Source organism: Hippichthys cyanospilos, chromosome 3 (genome assembly GCF_059441005.1).
Source record: "Hippichthys cyanospilos isolate Australia breed blue-spotted pipefish chromosome 3, RoL_Hcya_1.0, whole genome shotgun sequence".
NCBI lineage: Eukaryota > Metazoa > Chordata > Actinopteri > Syngnathiformes > Syngnathidae > Hippichthys > Hippichthys cyanospilos.
The window spans coordinates 26,952,141-26,979,161 of NC_142371.1; the positions used below are offsets into that span (position 1 = coordinate 26,952,141).

At 38.7% G+C, this 27,021-nt stretch overlaps 1 protein-coding gene across 1 annotated transcript; it reads left to right on the forward strand.

Annotated features, from left to right (window-relative positions):
- Positions 1–147: 147 nt before the first annotated feature.
- Positions 148–25,294, forward strand: LOC148426600 (ubiquitin carboxyl-terminal hydrolase MINDY-3-like). The gene is made up of 16 exons (XM_088410208.1): positions 148–275; positions 703–1,007; positions 1,149–1,228; positions 1,309–1,369; positions 1,435–1,641; positions 2,133–2,184; positions 2,664–2,778; positions 2,870–2,943; positions 3,067–3,146; positions 4,252–4,322; positions 5,304–5,384; positions 15,665–15,737; positions 17,926–17,998; positions 20,508–20,595; positions 22,461–22,532; positions 24,558–25,294. The coding sequence occupies exons 2-16, from the start codon at positions 914–916 to the stop codon at positions 24,705–24,707; spliced, it is 1,371 nt and encodes a 456-aa protein (XP_088266334.1). The 5' UTR covers positions 148–275; positions 703–913; the 3' UTR covers positions 24,708–25,294.
- The last annotated feature ends 1,727 nt before the right edge of the window (positions 25,295–27,021 follow it).

The window sequence follows — 27,021 nt, forward strand, 5'->3', positions numbered from 1 at the left end:
TAATCAGTATAAATTTTATACTGTATGACTATTTGGGTATTACCTATTAAGCAAGGCGGGATTGACATGAATGACAAACAAATGGACCAATGGCACAAGATGTTGAGAACGCACCCCTGACGCATAGGGACGCGTCTGGAGTTCAACCAATCAAAAAGCACGTTACATTTACGCACAGGCTTTCGGACTCCGTTGTAAATACGAATGACAAGAGGCGTTCATATTAATGACATCGCACAATCAATAAGGAAGCTTGACTCGAATTTGTATTTCTGGTAAGTAGGCCCTCGCGTGATGACTGTCGATTGGTAATACTCGACAATATTATTCTCGTAGTGTCAGTAAATTGGATTGCTAATCAACACCAAGGTTAGCTGGTACTCGTACTAATGCTAATGCTAACTTGCGTTATCATAACCTATCAAACACATTTGGGCTTCAAAATGTATCACACGCGTAGTAAATGCACAAGCATGAAACAAGGTAGTCACGCATTCGTGTTGCCCCTGTCAACTGTCGTCATTTTACTCGTTATTTGTAACCCTTGTAACGATCAGCTAGCTTTCCAGTTTTAATTGCTTTTTTTGTGTTTCAAGTGCAGTTCTAGTTTTATTCCTATCCCGGTCCGTTTTTGTTTATTAGATGAAGTTTTTTCACATGTATACCCCTGCTTAGCATGTCTGTTTTTTAACCTACGTGCAGGCTAACGGGACCACGTTAATGTCATTCCTTGTACCAACCAGCGTTCTGCCAGCTCAAAGAAGAAGGCTGTCTTGTTCCACAGGTAGCTTGTGGCCAATGCCACAGGCTCTACCTGCCCAGTGGACTATCATTCGGACTAAAAATTGGACCCAACAAATATAAGTTGCAGGCATAGTGAGTGGCTGTGCATCTGCCTGCAGAAAAATTGGTCATGTCAGACATAAATAAAGAGCTGGTGGATTTAGTGTGGGGGAGACCAACAAGCGGGGCAGTTTCAGCTTCCATCTTCCGCAGATGGACACAAGGTACGATGTTGTGTGTGCTTAATTGCAACATAGAGTACATTTAGTGTCATCTCATATCTCTTGTACCACAACTGCACATGCACACGGCCTTACTGAAAAAGGATGCCACCTTTCTGCATATTTGCTGTATCTCGATTACAGGGTTTGTGTTCAGTGAGCATGAGCACACAGCACTGGAGCAGTTTGAAGGGGGACCATGTGCTGTAATTGTACCTGTACAGGTATGCTTTCTTTTTAAACCCTTTGATCGAATATCTGGAGTGCACACATTAAGTGAGGCGTCTTTTTGTTCTCCTTACAGGCTTTCCTTTTAAAGACTATTCTCTTTAACCGAGAGACTTCAAACTGGAGACACATGACGGGTACACCAAATCAAGATCCTTTACCATTGTTTTTGTATGCGTATTAAATCATGTGTGCTTTTTAGAGGAGGAGCAGAAAACTGTCATGTGTTCTGCACTGAGTGAAATCCTGGAGTCGGCCTGTTCCAGCACATCCACAGGGTTCTGCCTTGTGTCGTGGACCAAGGGACAAAGCCCACATTCCCACACGCATACGAAAGCACAGACCCAGTCGCAAACACAGGACATGCCAGCGCCAGAAAGCAGCCAACCACTAGAGGGGCAGCAACCCAGTGAGTTTGAACATTTGCTGTCTTCTGTGCTCTGATTTGGAATAATGACGACAGAAGACTGACGGTTTTGTTAACATGAGTTCTAATTAGTTAGATTTTATTTTGAAAACAGCTACATTGTAGTTATAAAAAGATGAACATAATTGTGCAGAAGCATTCTTAACTCTATCAAGGTTTCTCTTTCTCACAATTGAGCTATACAGGTTATAAACCATATAAACTCATTTACTGACATTGAATGCCATAGATGTCAAAGATAGGTTTTTATAAGTTTGGCACACAACTATAGTATCCATCCTTCACTGCTGTTGACAGCTATGCAAGTCCAAAAACCTTTTTAAGTGAGTTGGTAGTGAATGATTTAATCTTAAAAAGTATATTATTATCATAATTATGGTTTATTGTCACCTTTTTTATCACAAAATTTTGGCATTTAAGCAGAAGTGCATAGACTTTTTACATCTGCTGTATGTTTGTTTTCTTGTACTTAGCTGCTTTGGCTGCTGAAGACCTTGGCTTTGAGCGATTTCACAGTGTTCTTCAGTAAGTGACACTTTTGGACATCTAAAACAATGCTTGAACGTTACATCTAGCCATTCACCTCCCATTATTTGTAAACAAATAAATACAACACACTTTGACAGTTAATCAACTTTTTGATTTGCATTTTGCTGAGTAAGCACGTTCATCATGTTCCTTATTTATTCAAGTATACTTTCTTACTGTTAATCTCACAGAGCCACGCACAAATACAAACCAGCGGAAATTATTATGAAGCTGTTTTTCGTAGCAGTATTAATCCTAAACCACAGGGCATGCTGCCTGCACAGTCCACATTCAACAAAAGGCACTGCATGCTAACGAAGATCCATATTTGTCATAGTAAAGCTCCAAGTTGGAGTAAAATGGTATTTCAACAAAAATGTATGAAGTAATACATTATTTTCATGAAACGAAACATAACATATTATTAGTATTTAATGGCTTCCAAGAATGTTATTTGTTTTGTTCAATTTTTGCAGGAAGCGAGTTGTGATGTCTGTGTCAGATCTTCAAGCAGAAGTGCTTTCTCTTTTCCACACTTGGAGGGGGTGCTGTGGAGTTTTGCTTTTCCTCTACTCTGTCATTCTTACCAAGGTACAATTATGGAAGAAAAAAAGAATGGATTTATACATCATGTTTGATGTTTAATGTCAAGAGTTGAATGTTTACATATTTGTCACTACAGGGCATTGAGAATATTAGAAATGAGATACAGGACACGATGGAGCCTCTTATAGACCCTGTGCATGGTCATGGAAGGTACACGAACCCCTTTTAACACTTCAGCACAAAATGATAGATAATTGCATGGACACACTCATAATGGCTAAAAAAGATCATTTGTAAGTGTTTTTATTGATATTGTTTTTGTTAATTTTGCAGTCAGAGTCTGGTGAACCTCCTCGTTACGGGCCACGCGGTCTCTAATGTCTGGGATGGAGATCGAGAGTGTTCTGGAATGAGTAAGACATCAAATATTTTATATACTCAAAAGTTATAGAACAAATCAAAACAGCAAATATGATTCTCCTCCATTAAGGGTCAGCACCCGCGGCTCGAGAGCCGCAGTCGGCTTTTTAGCACCGCCCAAGTGGCTCCCAGAGGCTTGTTCAAAAATGTATGAAAATTGAAAAAGATGAGTGGAAAATGTTTCTTGTTTCAATATGGTTGACCAACAAGCCACAAACATTCTTAACATGTTCCAATGCAACATTTCTGTTAACTAAGATTTGTGTCATAGCCTGTGACGCACATTTCTTTTGTTGGCTGTTGCAAAAAAAAAAAAAAAAAAAACAGCGGGTGTGCATGTGTTTGATGCAGTGGATCCCAAAGGAAAAAAGAGAAACTTATAGACTGAGGATTCAATGGTTCATGGACCAAATCATTTGCTTTCATTGCGGATGCAGAAGAATTGTTTGCTTTGTAATGAGAAGTTGACAAAAACATCTTACATGCCCGATGTTGAGAAGCTGTCCATTGATGTCCGAAACACAAGTCAAATTAAATGGGTAAAATCACAATCTTGTCATGGGCACATATTTAGTGACAAATTGGCTGTTTTTTTATAAAGGGACTTCTTCTGATTTTTGTCAGTATAGATTTTGTTGCTGAGGTCAGAGGATGGCGTTCGTTGTTATTTTTTCAAATCCTCAAAATAAAAATGACATCTGTTTTCTTTATTGTATTTCGATAATTTGACCAATGCAACAAAACATAATACATGGAAGGTGCGGCATTCTCTCCCTGATGCATAGGCTGTAGGGAAAATAAAACATTTAATCATGAATGCTCATTAGTCATTTTGATAGTAGGCTAATATAGACAACAGCAGCATGCGTTGCCATCATTATGAAGCTTGTACAAGGGTGTCGATGTTTTGCGTCTCCTAGCAGATTTGTGGTTTTGCTTTTTAGATATTGTTGGGGTTGCCGACCCGTCCTATGCAATAATTTTGAAGAGTTGTTTTTCAGTCATGTCCACCAGAGGGCAATAGTTTTAAGCTTATGTGGACGCTCTGCAATTCAGTTTTTTTTTTCTCTGTCCTCTTGTGTGTGTCTTCATGTTCAGAGCTACACGGTATTCATAAGCAAGCATCAGTTGGCTTCCTCACGCTCATGGAGTCACTACGCTACTGTAAGGTACAGTTACCAAAATATAAACACATTCCCTAGACAAAATACACACTTTCAATGAGAATACCACTGTGTTAACATCGCTAGAAAGACAAATAAACACAACCTCAGTTTTACAGTGGAGCTGTACATATTATTTTGCTGTAACGAAAATTTTTTTGAGAAGAATCCCGTGTGAAAATGTTTTTTTTCTTAACAGCCACACACTGCTATGTCACCAGTTTTTTTTTGACACTCGATTAGTGAAAAAGATTGATAAGACTCCCGTGTGAAAATGTTTTTTTCTTCACAACCACACACGACTATGTCACTAGTTTTTTTGACACTCGATTATTAAAAGAGTTTCTTAATATTTTCCTTTAAATGTAAGCTCTAGAATGTTGTCTATTATTCTCCACTGCAACAAGGAACTGACTTTTGAAAATGTTTTGACTGTGTGAAAATGTTTTTTCCTTAACAGCCACACACGGCTATGTCACTAGTTTTTTTGACACTCGATTATTAAAAGAGTTTCTTAATACTTTCCTTAAAATGTAAGCGCTAGAATGTTGTCTATTATTCTCAACTGCAACAAGGAACTGACTTTATGAGAGACAATTGTATTAATGTATTTAAGTGCTGGCTGCTGTATTTAGAAAATAAAAACATGTGAGTCACACTTGCAGAGGTGCACTGGCCTGACTTCAGTGCAGTTTGCTTATTTGGCTTCCTATGGCTCTAAGCAGAATAAAGTGGTATAGAAAATGAATAGCTCAAACAAGGTTTCTGCATGAAATAGGGCCAACAACAATTCCAACAGTAACTTATATTGTTTTACAAAGTGGCATTAAACTGTGAAAGAAATCATCTTTAATTCATGCAACGTCTCGGATCTCTTATGAATTCATTACCTCACATCAGACTTTAAACACAATATGATTCTTAACAGTGATAATGAATCTACTGAATATTAATTTTAACTACATTCTATCTTCTTATTTATTTCAGGTGGGAACTTTCCTGAAGTCGCCCAAGTTCCCTATTTGGATCATTGGCAGTGAAACTCACCTTTCTGTGTTTTTCACAAAGGCAAGTTCGATACTCTCATCCATAATCGTCTAAACATATGTCACACAGTGTTTCATAAAAGCCAGACCTCTCGACAGGTTAGGATAACCAAAATATGGAACCCACTTAACAGATTTAATAAAGTGAGCTCACATATCAGTGTAAGGGAGGAGTGAGTGCAAGGAAGAGTGAGTGTCAGAGACATAGTCATATATGGCCGGCTCTATTTCTTGGCTTTTCGCCTATCTTTTTTTCTTTTTCATTTTTTAAACATGCAAGCCCAACACGGTGCAAACTGTGACATAAAACCATGACTGTGTCACATCCTCTTGCCTCGTGTGCATTTGTACGGTACATAACAGCCACATTGATTGTGGTAATAATTACTTGTGGCTGTACTGACCGCAAAGACATTCTTCCCTAAAGCGGTTCTGATGTAAGTAATGCAGGAATAAGTCTACAGTCCTTATTGAAGCTCAAACAAAGCTTCAAGAGGCACTCCTTGTCAATGTCAGTCAAATAAACTCTTGTCTTCCAAAATTACGGTCAGGCAGTGTTTCTTTGCTTAAATGTCAGAGGAGGGATTGCAGGAACACAATGAAAGGAGTTTTAGTGATGTCAAACCTGGAAAGAAGCTCGGTTGAGTTTGTTTGAACGAGATTGATGAACGTTTGTATTTGTTTGGAGTGAGGTTTGGAGTCCATTTGTGGGAAGAGATCATGGCCAATGGATGGGAAATATTAATAATTACAGGAGGTGAAGACTTCAGAAAGGCCACAACACTGCCTCTGAAGTAGTGAAAATTTGGTGTCCAGGTTAATTCAATTCATTCAATTTTTAAGACCGATAAAATGCAGTTACTCAATCCTTTTTTATGCACTCAAACGATTGTAATGAGTGTAACCCTACATCCCTTGTACACAATCTGCTGGTAAGCAACAAGACCAATATTCCAGTTTCTGTTTATGTTCTTTCAAGTATTTATCACTCCCATGTGTGGCAAGAAACTACGGAAGTCTGAACTAAAATCTAATCATACCCACTATGCATTGGTCTGCTTGTGATTAATATATTAGTTATGACTCCAGCTCCCTTTAAAAGTTTTGCTGATTGACCGTGAGCAGCCACTAATGAAATAGATGTGCAGCTCCACCTGAACTCTAACTCTTTGGCCTTTGCCCCCTGTGGTTTTGCTGCAGATAGCTTCACGATTGAGCCTTTGGTAACTGTAATGGTTCATATAGAGCTGCAATTTCCAAATGGGTGTACCTCTACTCCAGGAGCTACATAAATGCACTTCAGACAACATGTGACATTTTAACAGTATTTCTGCAGGAATCAGCAAATCAAATTAGCTGCTTTTTAATGCGGTGACCAGACATTTTCGTTTTAAGAGCAAATTAATTGGAATATGAAACAACCAAATTGCTTGTGTTACAGGGACACCTTTGCAAAACACCGTATGCCTTAATTTTGTTCAAATTTATACGAATGCACGTTGTCATTAGTGATGAAATTTTTCGGTAAATGAGCCAGAAATAAAACAGTTGGTGTTGCTCGATCAGTCTTCTGGAGTTAAATAAAATCTACTTTTTTTTTCCCCCTCCAAAAATACTTCGTGCTGATTAGGGGTACTTGGCTGAAAAATTAATTCGCAGGTGGAATCACTGATATCCATGACTTGTGCAGTTGTGGAAGATCAGTTCCGGCTCAATGTGCCCTTCACAATTATTGTGTTTGACTGGCAGTGATGAGTATAGGATGGTTGGGATCGATGTGAAATTCTGCTGTCACAATGAACAGGATAAGCATTATGGCAGATGGATAGCTTGACAGATAAAGATGTCAAGATAGGCCTGCTTTTGAAGTATAAAGCATCCGTCCATCAGAAAATATTACATCATAACAGATTGTTTAGGTTACCAGCAACATTGGATTGATGTTCTTTGGATTCCTCTAAGGGATACTAAACTCATTTAGTTATTTTCAGCAGTAAAACATTACTATTGTGTCTATAATTAATTTGATAACTGAATTAGAGTAATTTTCATGCAAAATTAATCCCTTTAGAAACATTTTGCCACTGGCTGTTGACTGACCAGGACAGCACATGTGCAGTACTCTCAAGACACAGGCATGGGCGAGAGTACTGTACTAGGGATGGGCGAGCATCGATACCAGGTTTTCACGATGGGAAGTCGATACCAGCATGTGGGTGCTTTACGATCAAAAATTAGAAATGAGAACCATAGAAAATTGTCAATTTGTAGCAGTTTTAAGGAAAATTGACCCATCTTCTAAAAAGGTGTACTTTTTTTTCCCTCAGTGGCCAAGGTGACACAACATTTCAGTCAGGAGAAGCTTGCACAGTCAGCGTTTCATTATATATAACTTTCATTCATCCATTTTCCTCTCCACTTGTCCTCACAAGGGCTGCTGGCTTAATGGCGCCCATCCCAGTCATCTTTTTGGCAGTCGGCAAGCTGCACTTGGAAGTAATATGTTTTTATTTAATTATATACATTTTAATTTTAAAATGTGGTTAATATAGTGTAAATAACTTGCGGCGGGAATCAAGGTTCTCTAAGAATGCTGTATGTATGTAAAAATGGCTGAAAAATCAGATACTAAAATTTTCCTCTTGTGTGGGGGTGGCCAGGGAGTGTCAAGTGCACTGGCCCTAGTCGCGCCTTGGGAACGATACATGACTGACCTCAAAAAACAGGTGGGCTCTGAAACGTCATTACTTGAGGCTTGAGCACGTGATGTCATTTTCTGTCAACAGCAAATATGTGTCTTTAAAAATATTGTTTGTGCATGAGAATAAATGAACTTTCAAATTATAACGGACAATGAATAAATGTTTAGCTTGAAAATGGCTAAACAAGTTTCCATTTAAGGGGTTACTTGTTAAATGATTCTTAGATCAATCCCAATAACAAAGTCGCAGATGCAAATGTACTCAGGGCTACCTTACTTTGTGTGGAATGCCCTCATTCATACTGAGGTCATCTGTGTTGTTTCAACTTCAATGAATGGTCCTCTGGAGTAAGAATCATCAGATTTCAGCTTGTGCAAATTCAAAGTGTGTATGCACGAGGGCAATTCTGCTTTCAAACAGCTCTGTCCCTGAAAAAGTAACATAAGATATTGTAGTGTTTCATATATTTAGCTAGCTGGTTGATGTGTACCCAATCAATTTTCCTTTCTGTTGAAGAAACAAAGTACTGGACACACACACACACACACACACACACACACACACACACACACACACACACACACACACACACACACAAAAGAATCCCTGGCAATCATCTTCATAACATCATACCCGTAATACGCCATTGATTAAATGCTCAGTTACATGCATACAAGTTGAGTGAATCATGTGTTGGTTGGTGATTGCCTCAGCTGCACTGGTGTTAGTGACATTCACAAACAGAGTCGCACATTCTCCAGTGAGTGCAGGGAATCTAATCCTGATTAGCGTTTGTGTGTGTATGTGTGGGTCAGGTGGATGACTTCCTGTGAGTGAAAGTGCTTCCAAAATTCCCATCTGGATCCATTTGTACCCTTGGACCAGAATATATGCACATGTATGTGTTCTGACGTACCGTAGATGGCTTTCTCTACGCTCTGCCACCATTAACATGCGCTAAAACCGCTCGGCTTGTCGGTAAATCTGCTTTCAGGCTTTATTTGAAGTAGACTGTGATTTCTCAGGCATTGTGATGGGAATTCTGTACTACCTGCTAATGTAGCTTTTAGTCCCAATATAGACATCCTCCACAAAAGCTGAACATCCGATCCCTGTTTCTGATGTGTTAGTCGCTCCTTCTGTCTGCCATTGGGGACGGCTGTGTATTCCCTGGAGTTGTCACCAGTGTGCGACTGTGGCTTTTTGGACCATTAGCTTAATAGCATTAGTGTTTTTTTTTTTTTTTCTTAAATCTAATCTACCTACACAAAGGCCATACTACCATCTCTCTACCCATTAACACTTTTTGCTTGTGTGCTTGCGAGAAATGTTTGCTAGCCTATAACTCAATCAATCTTTGAGATGCCAGGAAAAGAGTTGATTATGATTAATGAGTCCGCGTTAGTACTGTTATGTATGTTGTGGACGTGCAGTTTAATCGACAACTAATTGAGAAATATCTTTGATCATTTCAGCTTCCTGACGGGAAATATTTCAAATTTCTTAGTCCCCTGTGAAAGCAAACTGATTAGCAGCGTTGAATCAGAGTAAGACATTTGCAATCGCTCACTTTGGAAATTAATGATCAATTATGTCGATCTAGAATGTTTCCGACCAAACCAGCAACCAAATTGTTCAATAAAAACTTAATACATGTTTCTGTGCTATGATTTTGAAAAAAAATTATATTTGTTTCCATGAAGAAACGCAAATGAAAACCCTTGGATAAAAAAATAAAATCTGATTCATCTGTCATTTGACAGAAGATATTCTCTGATTTCTTTTGTCCTCTGTGAAAGTAGACTGGATAGCAGTGTTGAATCAGAATAAGGCATTTGCAAATTTTCTGGCATATTACGGAGTAAACCAGGAACCAAATCATGTAAGCACGCTTTCTGTACTGAGAATAATAAAATGATTAATAAAGTTATGAAAATTAAAACATTTTCTTCGATTCATCGATGATAGTTTTAGAGCTTTCAAAATGAATCAACCAGCAACTAATCAATGATCAAATTAATCAACAACTGTTTCAATAATCGAGTAATCAGACAGTGTGATTGCTGAACTTAAAATGATGGAAATCTCAAATTTCAGCTTCTTAGCAGTAATTATTCGGAATTCTGTAGTCCTTTGTGAAATTTGTTGGATTCATCTTTTGTGTTGGATCAAAATATGACATTTGATCTTACAATGACCAACCGTGACTCAATCAGATTCAGAACGGTTGAAGAGTACAACGACAAATCTTTCTCAAGTGATGCGGTTTGATTTTTTTTTTTCAACAAACAATACAGAATAAAAAAAAAACTACTTAACCTTTAAATGAGAAAAAATGAGTTTGTGAAACACTTTAAAAGAAATGTGTATCTGATTATTTGATAAAATAATTAATTTTGTAAATATAGTGACAATCAAATAACTGTTAAAGCCCTTATATCTTGTGCTTCTGTCCAAGTAAAACACTTCCACAAGTCTTTTTAGTATATCGGACCCCAATGGGTACTGAAAAGAAGGAAGCGATTGGGTCAGGATGTCCTTCAAGGAACAGTGCAGTGGTCATTCTGGAAAAGCCTGCGCGTGGGTGACATTTTTCACTGACCTTTGCCCTCCTTGGTGAGTGAAGAGGGTTGTTCAGTTTCTACTTAAAGAGAGTTACAGGTGTGTTTGTGTGTGTGGCTCTGTACAGTAGTCATGTCCTGGGTCAGTGATTTATTAGACGAGAGAACAGCCTTGCTGGCGCTCTGTGTCCTGAGAATACTCTGTGGATGCATACACACGCTGCAAATTTTCTTCAAGGATTGGTACAAGACAGAGAAAACATATGTGCAGAGTGCAAACAGAGTTGATGTCAAATTTGCTCCCCTTTGTTGGCAGAACCACAAAAGGTGATTAAAGCCATGCCATCAGAAACAGACGTGTACTGTATGTGAAAGGATTTGATGGAGAGAGCACAGACTTCCATGACATTAAATAACAGAAAACCTCTTCATGGGCTTTAACTTATTCAGTGCCATTGATGACTATACACGTCCAAAATAGTTTTTACTATTAATATGATACAAAAAAAAATACAAAAATAAAATTGCCCTTGATATGAATATTGATGTGTACTGTTCTCATCATAAGAATAAAACGCATTTGAATAATAAAATAAATAGAATAAAACAAATTTGCACCTGCAGAAACCCAGTTAGAATTGTGCTCTGACAGACATGCATTATTTGATGCAGACGTTTGAAGAAAATATGATTACCTTTTAATTGGCCTATTAATTTTAAAAATTACAATGAATAAAATAGCATTCGTTTTCCCAATGCATTTTGACAGGTATCAATTATGTGAATTTTCACTCTTCAGGGTCCAGCCTGTTACTCATTCCTTATGACTAAATAAATGTATTGTTACAAAAAAAAGAAAGTTTTCCCTTTCAACTCACAAACTGCATTGCATAGTTCTTGTCATAAAAAAGGACATTTTTATCACTAGGAGTTGATTGGGTGTCATTTACCACATTATCGTTTAGTTTATGTTGTCCTATGTACTTTTTTTTTTTTTTAAACAAACTGGGACTTTAGGTTTTTGTGTAAAGTAATGACACTCAGGGCAATTCTTTACACAACATCTTAGCATTGCTCACCTAATCAGATTGTAAAAATTAACTGTTACAGCCTTTATATCTTGTCTTTCTCAAAGGATTACTTTTGCCCTTAGTTTGATTGCCTTCTCCCTGAAATTACAAGTCACTGTAGATAGAACCTGTCCAAGTAAAACACTTCCATAAGTCTTACCAACACAAGGACACTAAGCTATGGTATGGATTTTTATGGTATGGATTTATATTTAAAAAAACAAAAAACACTTCTGTTATATGCATACAACTGCTATAAATGATTAGAGTACATGAAGGTAAAAAGTTCGTGTCTGCAATTGTTGGCTATTTTGTCTGATTTTTGAAAAAGCCATAGTCAGACTATTTAAACTGTCGGGATTAAGTTCATATCTCTTGTATCCTCAATTGAGAACTACTGTATGGGACCAGAAAATCAGTGTACTGCCTCCTACAAATATATCACGGTGTTAAAATTTAAGATACAATGTCATGCTTTCAAGGAGCTTTGAGGTGAGGACATTGTAGAAGCAAAAAGTAGCAAAGCGGTATACATTAACAGTCATTAATAATCTTTGACAGCTTAGACCAAAGGCCATTGTGGAAGGCTGAAAGGCTGTGTGTGCGCTGCATTAGTCGTCCTTTCCCCCTGTGTATTTTTTTTGTTCCGTTAAGAATGCTACAGAACCATTCTGTGGTGTCACCTCCGTTTTCTGGCACACCTGAAACTCATGTACCAAAAAAAAACGACTGAGATACGATGTCCCGATTCGAGTTAGAGAGTTGAGAGCCATTCAGAATGTATCAATGGAGCAAATCTTCTTAGGTTGTCTTGTAGTGTTCCTTTTTTGGAGTCGTGGCAGTTGACAAGATCGCGGCTTTGTTGTCTTGAAACTGAGACTTCAGACTTGCTCCATGGGCACTCAGAGCCTCTCGGAGCATACAATAGCTATTTGGGCGAACCGGAGGTAAATTGCTGCACTCATGTAGTTTCATGCATATGGAGATAAGGGTCGAACGGGGGCAAAAAGGAAGGATGGAAGACAAAAAGGAAGTACTTCAAATTTTGAAGTAGCTTTGTCGCGCAAGGTAAATTCGTCTCAAGTGCAGTTCATTCAAATGACAAAACTTAGGTATAGTGAGAAAGAATGTAAAATGGCTGGTCTATAGATTTTATTTTTGGTGCATATGTACAGTCCTCCTGTACAATGTACAACATATGTACAACCCCCATCCTCCTCTCGTGGTCTGACGTCAGTGTCAGTTTAATAGGACACGCTTGATTTTTGCCTTGTGTTTTCTTAACTTTGTTCTAGTGTTGAGAAGCTTTGTTGTTGCTCTCTGAAGAGGGTCAAGGATTCCAGCCAAAAACGTTGGACTTTGGGGAATGGAATGTGTTCCTCAAGGCCACACACATAACACACTTTGCCCTGTTGATATAATGTCTTGTTTTAAGTGTCATTTGTAGGATCTCTGCATGTGCAACTTGAATATAGTTGTTCTTTATCCAGGCAAATAAACGTTTTGGGTAATTACACCGTGTTTCAGACACAAACATACTCACACTAATGTAATGGCACCAAGAAGAGACGCACACACTCACTCCCCGTGGAGTATGTTTGCCCCATGTTTTCCCCATGCTTCTCAACTCAGCAGCATCTTCCTCAGGCCTCTAATAAAACACAGATCAAAGGCAACCGAGCAGACCTGTCATCACACACAGAACCACGTCATTTGGGCCGACATTATTTTACTTTGCATTTTCTAAGAACTCACCAATTTTGTCATAGAACCTACTGAACAATGATAATGCTTTTTTTTTTTTTTTTTTTTTTTTTTTTTTTTTTTTACAACTATGTGTTGGATGTCTGTTTTTGGTTGTAGGTAACATCTTGGATGACAATTAGCTACAGCGGAACTTTGTTGTCCAATGTTAAATGCACCTCTGTGTCTTGCATAACAGCAAATTTAACACCAGAGTTGTCACTATTGTCACTATCATTTTAAAATTGATTACCCTATTATTCTAATAATCAAGTAGCCCCCCCCCCCCCCCCACACACACACACACACACACATACACACACACAAAACTTTTATTTTTTTTAATTTTTGAGTTTAAGCAAGTGGATATAAATACTCATTGTTTATTATCTTCTTCACATATGAAAAGAGACCGAAAAATGTGCCTGTGCTAAATGGTTTGCAATTAGCAACAGCTACCTGTTAGTCACAACAAGTTTGCTAACTTCCTGTTAGTCGTCTTCTACTGCTGTTTCATGACAAGCAGAATGGGCATATTTTACTCTTGATTTCTCTCTCTAATGCACATTAATAGGATCAACCATTTGGTCACTAGTTGGTGAACAAATACAAAAAATGGAGGAGGACATCAAGATGGTCTTTACATATGGACATTTTCTCTTAAGTACAGCAACAGCTGTGATACGCCATGTACACTTGGCGCCAATTGAATGTAACTTTATTTTTGTCGGTCTTTTTCAATTGAAAATGATCCCAAACTTGTGATGTCATGTTTTTTTGGGGAGTGTATAGCCACCACTGCATGCATCGGTCCATGTAGAAAACAGTGAAGCAAGCATGTTTCCAGCAGAGCTTCGAGGCGGATACTTTGTCAACCTATTTTTAAAATTGACTTACCTGATGAGGTCGCTTTTTTTTTTTTTACAGCCCTACTTAACATTACAACTGAGGTTTACAGCTGATCAGCATAGCTGATGTGACAAGACTTCAACTTTAATGTTCAACAAGGAACTTTTAGAACAATGATAATCGGTCACCTTTTATATTCCTTGTGGGACAGACAATTTTAGGTAATGACAAATCTCCCAGCAGATTTATGAAGCCTATAATGTTAACAAATCAGGGCAGGCTATAGTATGTGTGACAGATCACCGTGTCGACTGGTCTGTTTTCTTTGTATTTGAAGCAAAAGCAGCTGGGAGTCATCTCTGCTCAGTCTCCCTCCCGAGTGAACACTGAGCACAGTAATAAGTGGATCGTGAAACCTTAGCTGCCTGTCCAGATCAAGCGTTAATAAAGGCCAAGTATAACTGAGATGACCAGGGCTCATTTGCAACAGCAAGGCATTTTGTGTTAGTCCAGTGTTGGTCATTAGAAATAATGACAGTTCTTTTATTAACTCATTCACTGCCATTGAGGTCTTTGGCGACAAAAGACAGAAAAGGTTAGTTTTCTTTTTGAGGCAACATCTTTTCCCATTTTTTCAGAAACTTAGTTATTAAGATGTATTTTTGGGGTGCACTGACATGTTGGAAACTAACATTCATTCCTCTGGTGGGTTTTCAGGCCAAAACTCACTGGTATTTGGAACTAGTCAGTCCCACCTTTCAAGTGATTTATTCTTTTTTTTTTTTTTTTTTACATCAGAAGAAAAACAATAACAGGCATGTTTTCATTCTCGATATTTGATACCCATGTTTGGGAACGTCAGAAAACAGGAGTTAAGACGGGATTCAAGTCCCCTATATTTAATATCCTAAGGAACCTATCAAAATGACTGAATATCCAAAAATTACAGTTTAATATTTTCTTACTGCTAATCTTATCTGGGTGAAATTCACCAACAAACAAAGCGCCGAGTTTCTCATGAATCATGTTTATGTGTAGGGCTTGATTACCTGATTGAATGTTTGCAGTAATAACAAGTCAGCAGACTTTATCAGAAAATCAGTTAATAGCCTGGCAGACTCCAGTGATTACACTGGCCCCTTGCTCACACACATGTATGTTCAACTTACATGACCAGAGCGCTGCGTGTACACACACCGAGTCGTTACATCGCCAGAAACTCAACATCCATTTTATTTACACTTCCCGCGTGTCCTATCTGCTTGCTTTGCTGAAAATCCGAGACATTTTAAGTCAAACATTCATCTTACCATGTACGGTCTCACACTTCATTTTCTCCATCTGTACTCAATATACTATGTGTCTTCTTGCCTTTAGGAAATGTCCTTGGTTGGTCCGGAGTGTCCATCAGAGCAGGCAAGGAGGGTCTTTCAGTCATTTGATCCTGAAGGTAATCAATTGCTCCAGCGTATTTATTACGTGCTCACTCTAATGAGGAGACATGCTATAATCGACGTAGCTTTCCTCGCCTATCTAGCGAGGTGTAACAACGCCCTAAGCTTCTTCCTCTGTTAACAATATTTTTCTCTTCAACAACCAGAACGACTTTTCTCTCTCATCTCCACTGTTGTTGTTTAGGTTTTTGAGCTCAGCTTCTTGTACAGCTGGGTCAACAATCCCATTCTTTCCCTCCTTGTCACTTCCAGGTTATTGGGGGAAAGGACAAATAAAGTGATGAAATAGTATTAACAAAAAGAATGGGTTTGGAAGGAGTGTTTTCTGTTTAGGACACTAGTCCCCGACCACTAATCTGCAGCATTTTGGTACAATGTAAAAAGTGGAGGACCTCTTGTGTAAGATAAATATTTACTGAATAAAATATAATAGTTGTAATTGTAACTTGGGTGGCCGACTAGTTAGCAGGTCAGCCTCACAGTTCAGAGGTCCCATGTTGAATTCTAGCTCGCCCTGGCCTTCCTGTGTGGAAATAGCATGTTCATCCCAAGTTTGCGTGGGTCTTCTCCGCACTCTGGTCTCCTCCCACATTTCAAAAACATGCATGGTAGGTGTATTGGATACTCCAAATTGCCCTCAGGGTTGATTGTGAGTGTGAATGACTGTTTGTGTGCCTGCGACTGCGATTGGCTGTCCCAGGACGGCTGGGATAGGCACCAGCAAGCCAGCGAACCTAGTGAGGATAAGCCGCTGCGGAAAATGGATCATATTATAAGATGAATGAAATAAAACAGCAATATTTATTCCTAATTGCTTTCTAAAGGTTGGGTCATAATAAAAAAACAACCCTTCATTCATTTTGACCCGTTTGAGATTTATTTATTTGTATTTATGCAACTACAGTCTAAAAACTGTTGGGTTAAAAGTATCTCACAAATGTTTGGGTTGTTTTGTGTGTTATTTGTTGGACCCAATTTTTTATGTTCAACAAATAACCTAGTGCTTCTCAAATAGTGTGACGAGCCCCCCTGGGAGGGGCGCGAGGCGATGCGAGGGGTGGGGAGGCATGGATGACCCCAGGGAAAAGCATTTGTTTTTGCCATATTTGGCACTTGTTGGGTTTTTTTCACATTTAGGTGTAAATGCTGCAAAAAATAATAAATAACTGTTGTTGGAAGTTGTTTTACTTTTTTTTTTCTTTGTGTTAATGTTAAAAAGGATACAGGTTTAGGTATAGTTATTCAATTTAGAGTTTAGCTATATAAAATACCCCCCCCCCAAAAAAAAAAAAAACTAACTAAAATTGGGTTGCTTTGTGGGTTATTCATTTATGCCACATCTTTTTGGGTTCAATGAATAACCCAGCAAGTTGTGTCAGTCTCTTTAATGGGTTATTTTTGTTTGCTTTCGACAAAACAAAAATGAAAAACCCACAAAACTTCCCAATTGTTGTATAGTTGTTTGATGAGATTGTTCATTTAACCTTGCTTTTTTGGTTCAACAAATAACCCAAAAATTGAGTCTGCCTCTTTTTGACTCATCTATTTCTCGAGTGTGCCTTCCCACTCACCTTCACTTAGAGTTTGTGTAAAATTTAAATGGCCACCATAAACACATGTGTAAGTGGATGTAGTCTACATGAAAGCATACATTATGAACACACGACACACATTCTATAGCCATGTTTCAGCACACTGGAGTGCCAAATTGGCGTCTTATAAATCTGACTTGTCACACGCCGAGTCAGCGTGGCTACATGTGTTGCAAGTAGTAAAAAGCACATACCCTCCCAACAGGTATGAGGATGCAGCCACACAGTCAGTCTAGGTCGCTTTATAAATTCTAGTCTTCTGAGTGAGGTGGACTCATTTGAGAGAAGCATTCCTATTAAGAGCCCGCATAGACTCACACGTTCATGTTTGAGTGAGTCACATTCCAACTTCAGACCGCCGCACATTCAAAAGCACATGTTAACATTTAAAGCTTCTCCTCACAGGTAAAGTGATCATCATGTCCATGGAATGTAGGTCATAGAGAAAGGGCAAGGTGTATTTGTGTGACTCGCATCACAAGTTAATTCCCATATGGCGCGAATGTGTGCGGTATGGGTCAAGGTCATTTGTTTTTTTTTTGTGTCCCAGTCTAACTTTTTCATCCATCTATCTTTGTGTATCTCCTTCCAGATAACGGCTTCATCCCAGATTCTCTGCTGCAGGATGTGATGAAAGCTCTCGACCTTGTCTCGGAGCCAGAGTAGTAAGTCCCTGCATGTCTTTTGTGTGTGTGGCACCTGTAGCTCTTCTAAAGTTCCCACTCCAAAAGTCACGGCCAGGCCAGGTCAACAGCCCAGCTCACGTTTCACTACCAGGCTCCTATAAAGTACAGCTAGAGCCGACTGTTCTGAAATAGCCAGACTTAAAAAAAAAAAATCTGAATCAGAGGCTCAGAGGGAGAACATTAACGACAGGAAGAAAGCCTGTAAGAGAGAGGAAACACTTAAAAGCATTGCTTGAGACAGAAGCACGTTTTCCACCAAGGAGTGTTAAGCCTTGCGCTGGGACTACGGGCATAGTCGAGTATTTGGACCGCTGATGTGCTCTGCAGAGCCCCATATGGCCAACACATCACAACGCAACATAGCACGCTATGGGGGGTATTTTATTTTCCTCTCTCTCTCTCTCTTTGCTTGCCACACACACCACCAGTGTAGCAGCCCCAAATGTACCATATTGAATAATGTTCAGTTAGTTGATGGAGCTCGTTTTGTACTTTTACTGCTAGGAGAACTCGGACATGCGTTTTTGTATGTTTTTTTCTTTTCCAGGTACCTTACAATGCCTGTATTGTTTTTGTTTATTTGATTTCCTTTGATGGTCAGCTTCTGTTCATTTGATATTGATATTGTCAGCTTTAAAAGTATTCCGTGTTCTGTGTCCTTCTGTTTGAAGTTGATCACCTTTATTCAGGCTGCAACGACTGTTTTGGGGGATTGGGTTCATTCAAGCGAGTTCTTCCAGTGCAGTCCTCGTAATGAAAATTAACATTTAATGTGTTCATTTTAACTCAGGTTTAAAACACCAAATATGGTTTCTTGCCCTACTTGGGGCTATGTTGAACTCATAGTGATTTCACATCATCGGTATGGAATGTTTTCTACCTTTTAACAGTTGCAAAGTGGAGTTTATTAAGTCACCTTGGTATTGGCATCCCTTGCGCCAAAGAATGTTTGTAATGTATGCGCTTAATGCTAAAGCTGTACACTGTTTAATTAAAGGGACAATCTTTAAGGCTGTACACTGTTTAATTAAAGGGACAATCTTTAAGATTTAGACCATATTTTTCATTACGGACAGCGGGAGGTGCTGCATTTACCATTGTCCGTAGCCATAACAGACATGGCAGCCTGCGGAGGAGTGCCACTCCCCATGTAATATCATTTAATGATAACTAGACCTACGATTATATTTAAAACACACTGTTGGTTGTTAAGAACACATTTATATGCAAGTTTTTGAAATGTATAATCATTTAATTTATTCTTTTTAATGAAAAGCGGTCTAAATCTTACACATTGTTTTGTTAAGCATGTTACCTACCACATATTTAATTAGTTGACTCAAGTTTTGTTTAATTAGTTGACTCAAGTTTCTTAGGCTTATTAAGTTATAAAATAATGACACAATTGAAATCTCCTGACGAGTCATACATCAGTTAGCTAAATGAAAATGTTAAAACTCCAGTCTTGGAGGGCCTGTGTCCTGCATGTTTTCCAAGTTTTTCCTTGCATCACACCGGATTCAGATGATTAGCTTCTTAGTAAGCTTTGCAGTAGCTTCATAATGAGCCTGATCATCAACATAACATTTCAGAACCAAAATATGCTTCTTGTGTGTGACCTCATTACTCATTAACATCATTGAGAGTAATCAATGAGTGAAATCATTAGACACACAAATGATTCCAAAGAATCAAATTCTTGGAAACGGTTCTCAAAAAGACCTGTTTTTTCTTCCCATCTCCATGCTAAAGGCTGATTCTGCATTGCCAAGGCAACAGCAAACGTTTTCTTCAAAATGAGCCAAAGATGTTTAAATAACATCACTCCATACAAGTTTTGAAGGTCCTGCACATGTGAATATGGACTTCATCTCTTGTTACATGTTACAAGCTAGCATGTGGCTGAACGTTCTCTTCTCTTGTCTCCATTATTGTCGGAAAAACTGCTAATTTCATCAAAACCGCATCAGCCCTTTCATACGAGCTAAGCTAATGCGCTGTTGAAATTAGCGTGACTTCCTCAAACCAATTCCAGATAAAGGCGCGCGGTGTCTCTGCATGGAAACCGATTGAAGCATGGCTTTAAATCATAGAGCAGCTCCAGAGAAAACATCAGCTGATTGCGTTATACTCAAGGAGGGATTAGACATGGAGAAAATCGCATGCATCACCGTATGGCGTCTAAGCCGTTTTTAAAACGGCACTTCGTGTATACAGACATCACATTTGCATGTAGTTGCTGACTACTTTTTCCCCGATGCCTTAAAAGGGCAATCGAACAAGAGTCTTTTTTTCGGTAATAACAATAATACCGCTGATCTAACACACAGGAATGTCTGGAAAGTGGTATATTTAGTTGCACCACAGTCTTTGTGAAAACACGCAGGCGCTCACCAAAACATGGCTTCACGAGAGCTGACGTGATGTTTTCCTCTATTCTTAACATTTCTCTCTTTTTTTTATTTCCCCCCTCCTCCTTCCCCTCCAGTGTCAATCTGGTAAAGAACAAGCTGGATCCAGAGAACTTGGGCATAATTCTTTTGGGCCCGTTCCTCTTGGAATTCTTTCCTGATCAGGTATGTGTTCAAAGATGGACCCACACATTTTTACCATGCCCATTTGTTTGTGATTATCACAATTAATGCACCTGTTATGTTGTGGGTCAAACTGACAAATTGAAAGTTAAACTAAATTTTGAGTATATACATCTGCAGCATTTTTGTAAATGATTTTTGAAGTTTAAAACATTTTTGCAACTTTGATAAATAAACAAAATCGGGGTCAAAATGACCCAAGACTTCTACTTATGTTTTGAAGGTGGGCGGAATACAAGATTTGTTAGTTAGGGGGGTAACACACACAAAAAGTAGTTTCAGAAATGTTTGGTTAAATACACATATACCAGGATGTTATTACTATTACAAAAAAATAAACGTAACACACGGGTAGAATTTAATTATTGCCTTGTTACTAGAGCTGTCAAAAGTAATCGACTAATTGGCAAGTAATTGATTATCAAATTATTCAACAACTATTTTAATAACTGAGTAAATGTTTAGACCTATTGTTTAACTGGAAATGAGTAGAACATCAGTTTCCTCTTGTGCACAGGTGTCAAATTCAAGGCCCAAGGGCCAGATGCGGCCCACCACATCATTTATTGTGGCCCTTGAAGTGTTTATTATGACTTCCAAGTTTCTGGCTAAAATGCAAAATTTTTGTCTTCAACTTTTACATTATTTATGTCATTAATACCCATTTAGAACAAATTTTAACAGCCTCCGATTTTAAAATGTGTAAATGTGTGATGATTATCCTTCAAATTTATTTGACTTCACAGTCATAACGGCTTTCTGACAAAAGAACTATCACTACAATGTGGCCCATGGTAAAAATGAGTTTGACACCCTTGCTTTTGTGTAATATTGCTAATAGTTATTTAGTTGCTTTTCAATGACTAAACAATAGAAAATAAACAACACAAATTGGTAAATAAACTCTGAATGAGAAAGAATGGTTTTGTATGCTTTTCAATGCGAAAAAAATTCTATCCAGTTCTTTGATTCATACATAGAATAATTGATAGAAAATATGCAGGAGTGACAGCTCTATTTGTTACTTTGTGAGTGAGTTCACATATTTGGATAATTAAATATGCCTATGGGTCATATTGACCCAGAAACATTATTTCTGTTTCTGAAAAAATTGCATACACGTTTGGGGGGCTAAATGCACACCTGGTCAAAGTGACCTAGGGACAATTTTGCTGTTCCTTGCAAAGAAACATAACAGGAGGGTTAAAAAAGAAATCAGATTGAGATCACCTTTGCAAAAGCATGGATATCCAGCCAAGTGCTGTTGCAGCTAATCAAAGGCTTTTGCTCCAAAAATTCTTGCGGTGTCTCACGTGAAATCTATGCGTGTGTTCACAATCATGATGCTGCTTGCTAAAGAGTTTAGAACGAGCAGTTAAGCCGTCTTTTTTTTTTTTTTTTTTTTTTTTTTATGAGGCTGAGATAGAGAGACCTGTGTTAAAGTGATCAGGGCTTTAGAGACCTACCAGAGGAGCAGGTCAGAGCTGCAAAGGAATTATGCCGCCATTAGCCAAGTGGACGCACACGCAGACACACGTGGGATTGGCTCAAGGGTTTGGGTTTCATATGAAGGCATACAAACATGAGCCACACAGACAACACACCCTATTAGCATCCTGTATCTTTTCGCCAAAGTCAGCACAAATGTCATTGTTCTCCTACTTTTGGCTGTTATGTGGTAATTGGAGTTACACTAGATTGTAACACGCAGGATTGTAAGTCAGCTGCCAGGATTTGAAGTCAAAAATGTTCCACTTCTGGGTCTTAACCTCCAGTTGTACCGTTATGTTCTGGCCTGTGAGTCTCTCCAGGATGTTTTTCACTCTGGTTACCGGCCTGTGTTGCAGGATTCAGGAATCCCGGACTCGTTTCCCGTCTACCACTACAACGGACTCAAACAGTCCAACCACAACGAGAGGGTAAGACAGTAGAGGCGATAATTAATCGATTAATCGGCAAGTAAACGCTTACCAAACTATCAAGAATTATTTTGGGTAATCGTTGAGAATTTCAGTCTCTCAACTGGGAATCTCAGATAATCTCTTGTCCTCCAAAAGCAAAATAATTATCACTTTTTTAATTTCAACTAAAAATCCGCATCATCCCATATCAGTCTATCTCTACAACCAAATCATTAAAGAGTGTTTTTGCATTGTCATTTTTTCGATTGATCCTTTCATCAAAAGTTTTATCAATTTTAAAATGCCCGTTGAAGACAGTGATGCTTCCATCTTTGCACGTTGCATCTCTTCATTCCCTGTCATCATTCATGCACACACAGACACACACACACTCGCTGTCGGCGGTGCCCTTCCCCTTCCAGAATAAACAGTAGCCGTCGCAAGCCTAATAGCCTCTCCAGCCAGCCAAAAACTCCATGGCGTTTTTGCCTCATGTTCCTCAAAGTCATTACGGCAGAGAGGTGAGTGTCAACAGTACAGCTGTGATAAATATTCACCGGCAGGCCTATTAGACAGGCTTAGTGCTGTGACCGATGGCTGTCGGTGTGCGCAGCACCCGCCTGTAGCTGCAGACCAGCCTGGTACTCAGGAATATCACTTTCAGCAGCTGTCAGCATGGATGGGCCTGTCAAACAACTTTTTTTACTCTCCCATACGTCTACCTGAAGGTGTAGGAGGTATACCACAAGAAACATAGAAGGTTTTTTTTTTTCCATAGGCTCAAATGGGTATAACAGCTGCTCAAAAGTATTTTATTTAAAGTATTATTGTGTCTGCACATATGGGCGTGTCTACTCGAAAATGACATCGACACCCGGCATCTCAGCCTACACCACTTTAAGACAAGTGCCTGTAAGAGAGATTGATAATGCCACCGTGTGTTGCTGAGCTGAGAAAACAAAATAAATAATGCCATATTGTTTCCCACTGGAATGTATTGGATCTATAGTTATTCATCCACTGGCATACTGTATGCTTTATTTGAATTCAGATTTTAGTAGCGATTTTCACATATCAATTACGTGATTGGAAATCGGGCCTGATCACATAATTATCAGTTGATCGAAATCAGGGGAAAAGATCAGGGTAAGAACATTTTCATTTGATTTATATTTTAAGGGCTGGAAAAGTACACTGATAATTCTAAAAGAAAAAAAAATCTGTTTCCTGTATTTAACAGGGCAACATACCCGGATTTAAATATTTTAGGCTACTTGGTTCATACAACTGCTTCACGAGATTCAAGATTCAAGAGTTTTACTGTCACATGCATAGTAATACTACACAATGAAATTCTTATTCCGTTCACATCCTCGAGCAGACTACATTCCATAATCGATTTAATAATAAAGCAGGCAATAAAAGTAGCCAAATAAAAGGGACTTTACAACTTTTTAAACAATCTAAAATAAATAAGACAACTTGAATATGCTATTTTTCCATCCCTAACACTTTACCAAGCTATTGAATCGATATCAGCAGATCCCCAAAATCAGGAAACTAGTACTCAGGTGCAAAAAGAATGTGATTGGGATAACACTAGATTTTATCTTAGCTACTGTAAAAACTGAGACTAGACAAAATCCCATGAGATGAGATGCCTCACGAGATTGAGTCCATGTCCATGAGAAGAAACAATACATTGTCCAAATTTGGAATATAAAAGAATACCCGTTATAAATCTTCCAGTTGTCAGAGTTTTCTTTTTATTGAGCAGACTGCGAGAAAATAAACAAGCTAGCGTGCAAACGTAAACATCAACAGGAGAGGCACTTCTGTTAGTTTCATTTTCAGCTGCGGCTGAGCTTGTTTAATCACATTCTGTATTTCCCCTTAAGGGCTGCTTTGATTGAGTATTTTGGTATTCAGATGAAAACAAAAAAGTGTTCAAAGGCGTTTGTGTCCATAAAATCACTGTATCCGCCTATGTTTTGGATATGACAAATCTCAAAATTCGGGACTGACATTTGTGTGTTTTTTCAGGTAGAATACGTGGAAGGGACCGCTTTGGTGCTCGGGTTTGAGGACCCCATGGTACGGACCGACGACACTCCAGTCAAGCGCTGCCTACAGACCAAGTGGCCCTACATCGAGCTGCTCTGGACCACCGAGCGCTCGCCATCACTCAACTAGTCTTGTTTGTACGTGAAACGGACCACTACTGCCTCCATCTCTCTCACACACACACACACACACACGCACGCGGCTCTGCTCCACGGGGGCTCATAGAGACTGGAACCGCAACCACACACACGCAACATGATGAATGAGAACTTCACAAATGCACACAGAAGACTCCCAACAAATTTATGCCTGAGATTCGTTCTTTCTATCTAGATTCAAGTCACCTTTACATGATGCTATTGTCTGTTCAGCACGGCTTGCTATTTGTCACACGGGATGTTTATGTTGAACTATAGTGTGTCACAATCACACCAAGGAGCGCTTATAGAGTTGCGGCAACTCTAACGTATGACGAACGGAAAAACAAAAGGAACGACCAAAGCCTTCCACGTGAGAACACACAGACTTTCACTCTCACTGTTAAACGTTTACAATGTTAGGACCAACGTAGGCACGCAACGAAATGCGAAGGTTTCTTCGATGTCTTCAAGACACTGTACCTCATGCACCACATTGAAAAGGTTGCCCAGGCGCTCATGTATTTATTAACATGCTCACAGTTCAGATTGTGAAATAAACACTTTTTTGGCATCCTGCTCTCTTGTTTAAATGTGAAGTCCTCCTCCAGCCATCGTCAGGAAAGGAACCGTCAAGTTTCCGGACCCGTATGCATCCCTTCATCACTAACTCACCGCACATGTTTGCACTCTGCTTAGGCTCGCCAGCAATATTTCACAAAATCTCCGGGATGGTGAGGTAAATGTCTGATAAAAATGGTGTAAGATGATGTGTTCTCACTTAGTACACTTCAACGGATATTTGTCTTGTACTGCACACAGCCTGAATGAACTTGTCCAAACCCACTTAGTTATTCATCAAGTAGTTTTTATTTTACCATGTTGCGTACTGTTGGTCCTCAACCTTTTTTTTTTTTCAAGCCTAGTACCTCCTAACCACCGCAAAGCATATTTGGACAAAAGAAAAAAGACTTTTAAAACAGTGCTGTGCCATCCGTGTCTGATTTATTAAATGTGTTTTATTCAATAACTCCAAAAGGTATATCGTATAGCGTCTGTTTTACAATGTTATACTTAACGTGGCTGTGTAATGTCACAGCATTACAAAGCATTAAATTGGATATGATACCTGCAGAAACCTTGTTAAAATCTCACGTGCCATCACGTTCGCCCAGAGGTTCTCATAACCCCATTTGAGAACTACTGTATTATGCAAGGCCGTTGTTCTTTCATTCTCATAATCAGCCAATTTTAGGCCCTCTTAGAATTCTGATACTTCAAATAATTACAGATACTGTATAAGTATGACTAGACTTGAAAAAAAGTAAAGATGTGTCTTTAGAACTGATTGTGTCTTGTGTTAGTGGAATATGAATTAAGCAGCAAAACCCACCTGAGGCCACTCTGCAACTGAAAATGATACCGCAGTTGCTCCAGGCTCAGGTATCGCAGACCACCTTTTTTCTGAGTTTAGTCACATTTGCTGGGTGAGTTATGATTAGCAACTGTGATGTCATTTTTAGTCAACAGCAAGTGGCAAGATAAAAATGGGCTGATATTGCTGCATAATGATTAATTAATAGTCCACAAATGCAATATTCAGCAGAATGCCATGTTTAAGACTAGTGGAGGAGCATAGAACATATTAATACATAGAAAATATTTTCATAGTACGTTGATAATCAATTTGAGTGAATGAGCCCCCGGTCAGCAGTATGCAAAATGGTGTCACCTGTTGATGACAATTGCACTTATTGTCGCTTAGAAAACGAATCAGCACATGATGAACTTCTTAGATAGTAGAAATGCAAATATAATGTACTTTCTCATTTAATGTGCTTAGCTTAATGTGTTGATGACAATTGCACTTATTGTCGCTTAGAAAACGAATCAGCACATGATGAACTTCTTAGATAGTAGAAATGCAAATATAATGTACTTTCTCATTTAATGTGCTTAGCAAGACGTTACTTTTTGCTTAAAATTTTCCATGTTTATATTCTTGGGGAAGCTTATTTATGTTTCCCCCCCATTAAACCTGGCAGTGAATTACCTTATATTCTATTTTTAAATTTGATTATTTGAATGCATTTGTGCTATGCGATTTCAATGGGCATCTAGATTTTTGCTGTTTGCAGCTCAAAAAACAGAATTATACTGACTTTTTGCAGAACATTTTCCTTCATCTTGTTCATGTTAAATTTACATGTGGACATAGAGCAGACCCTTCACGATGTATACATACTTCTAGCATGAAAGCTACTCAAAGACAAGGTGAAGCATGCAATTAAGTGATGGGGGCAGGG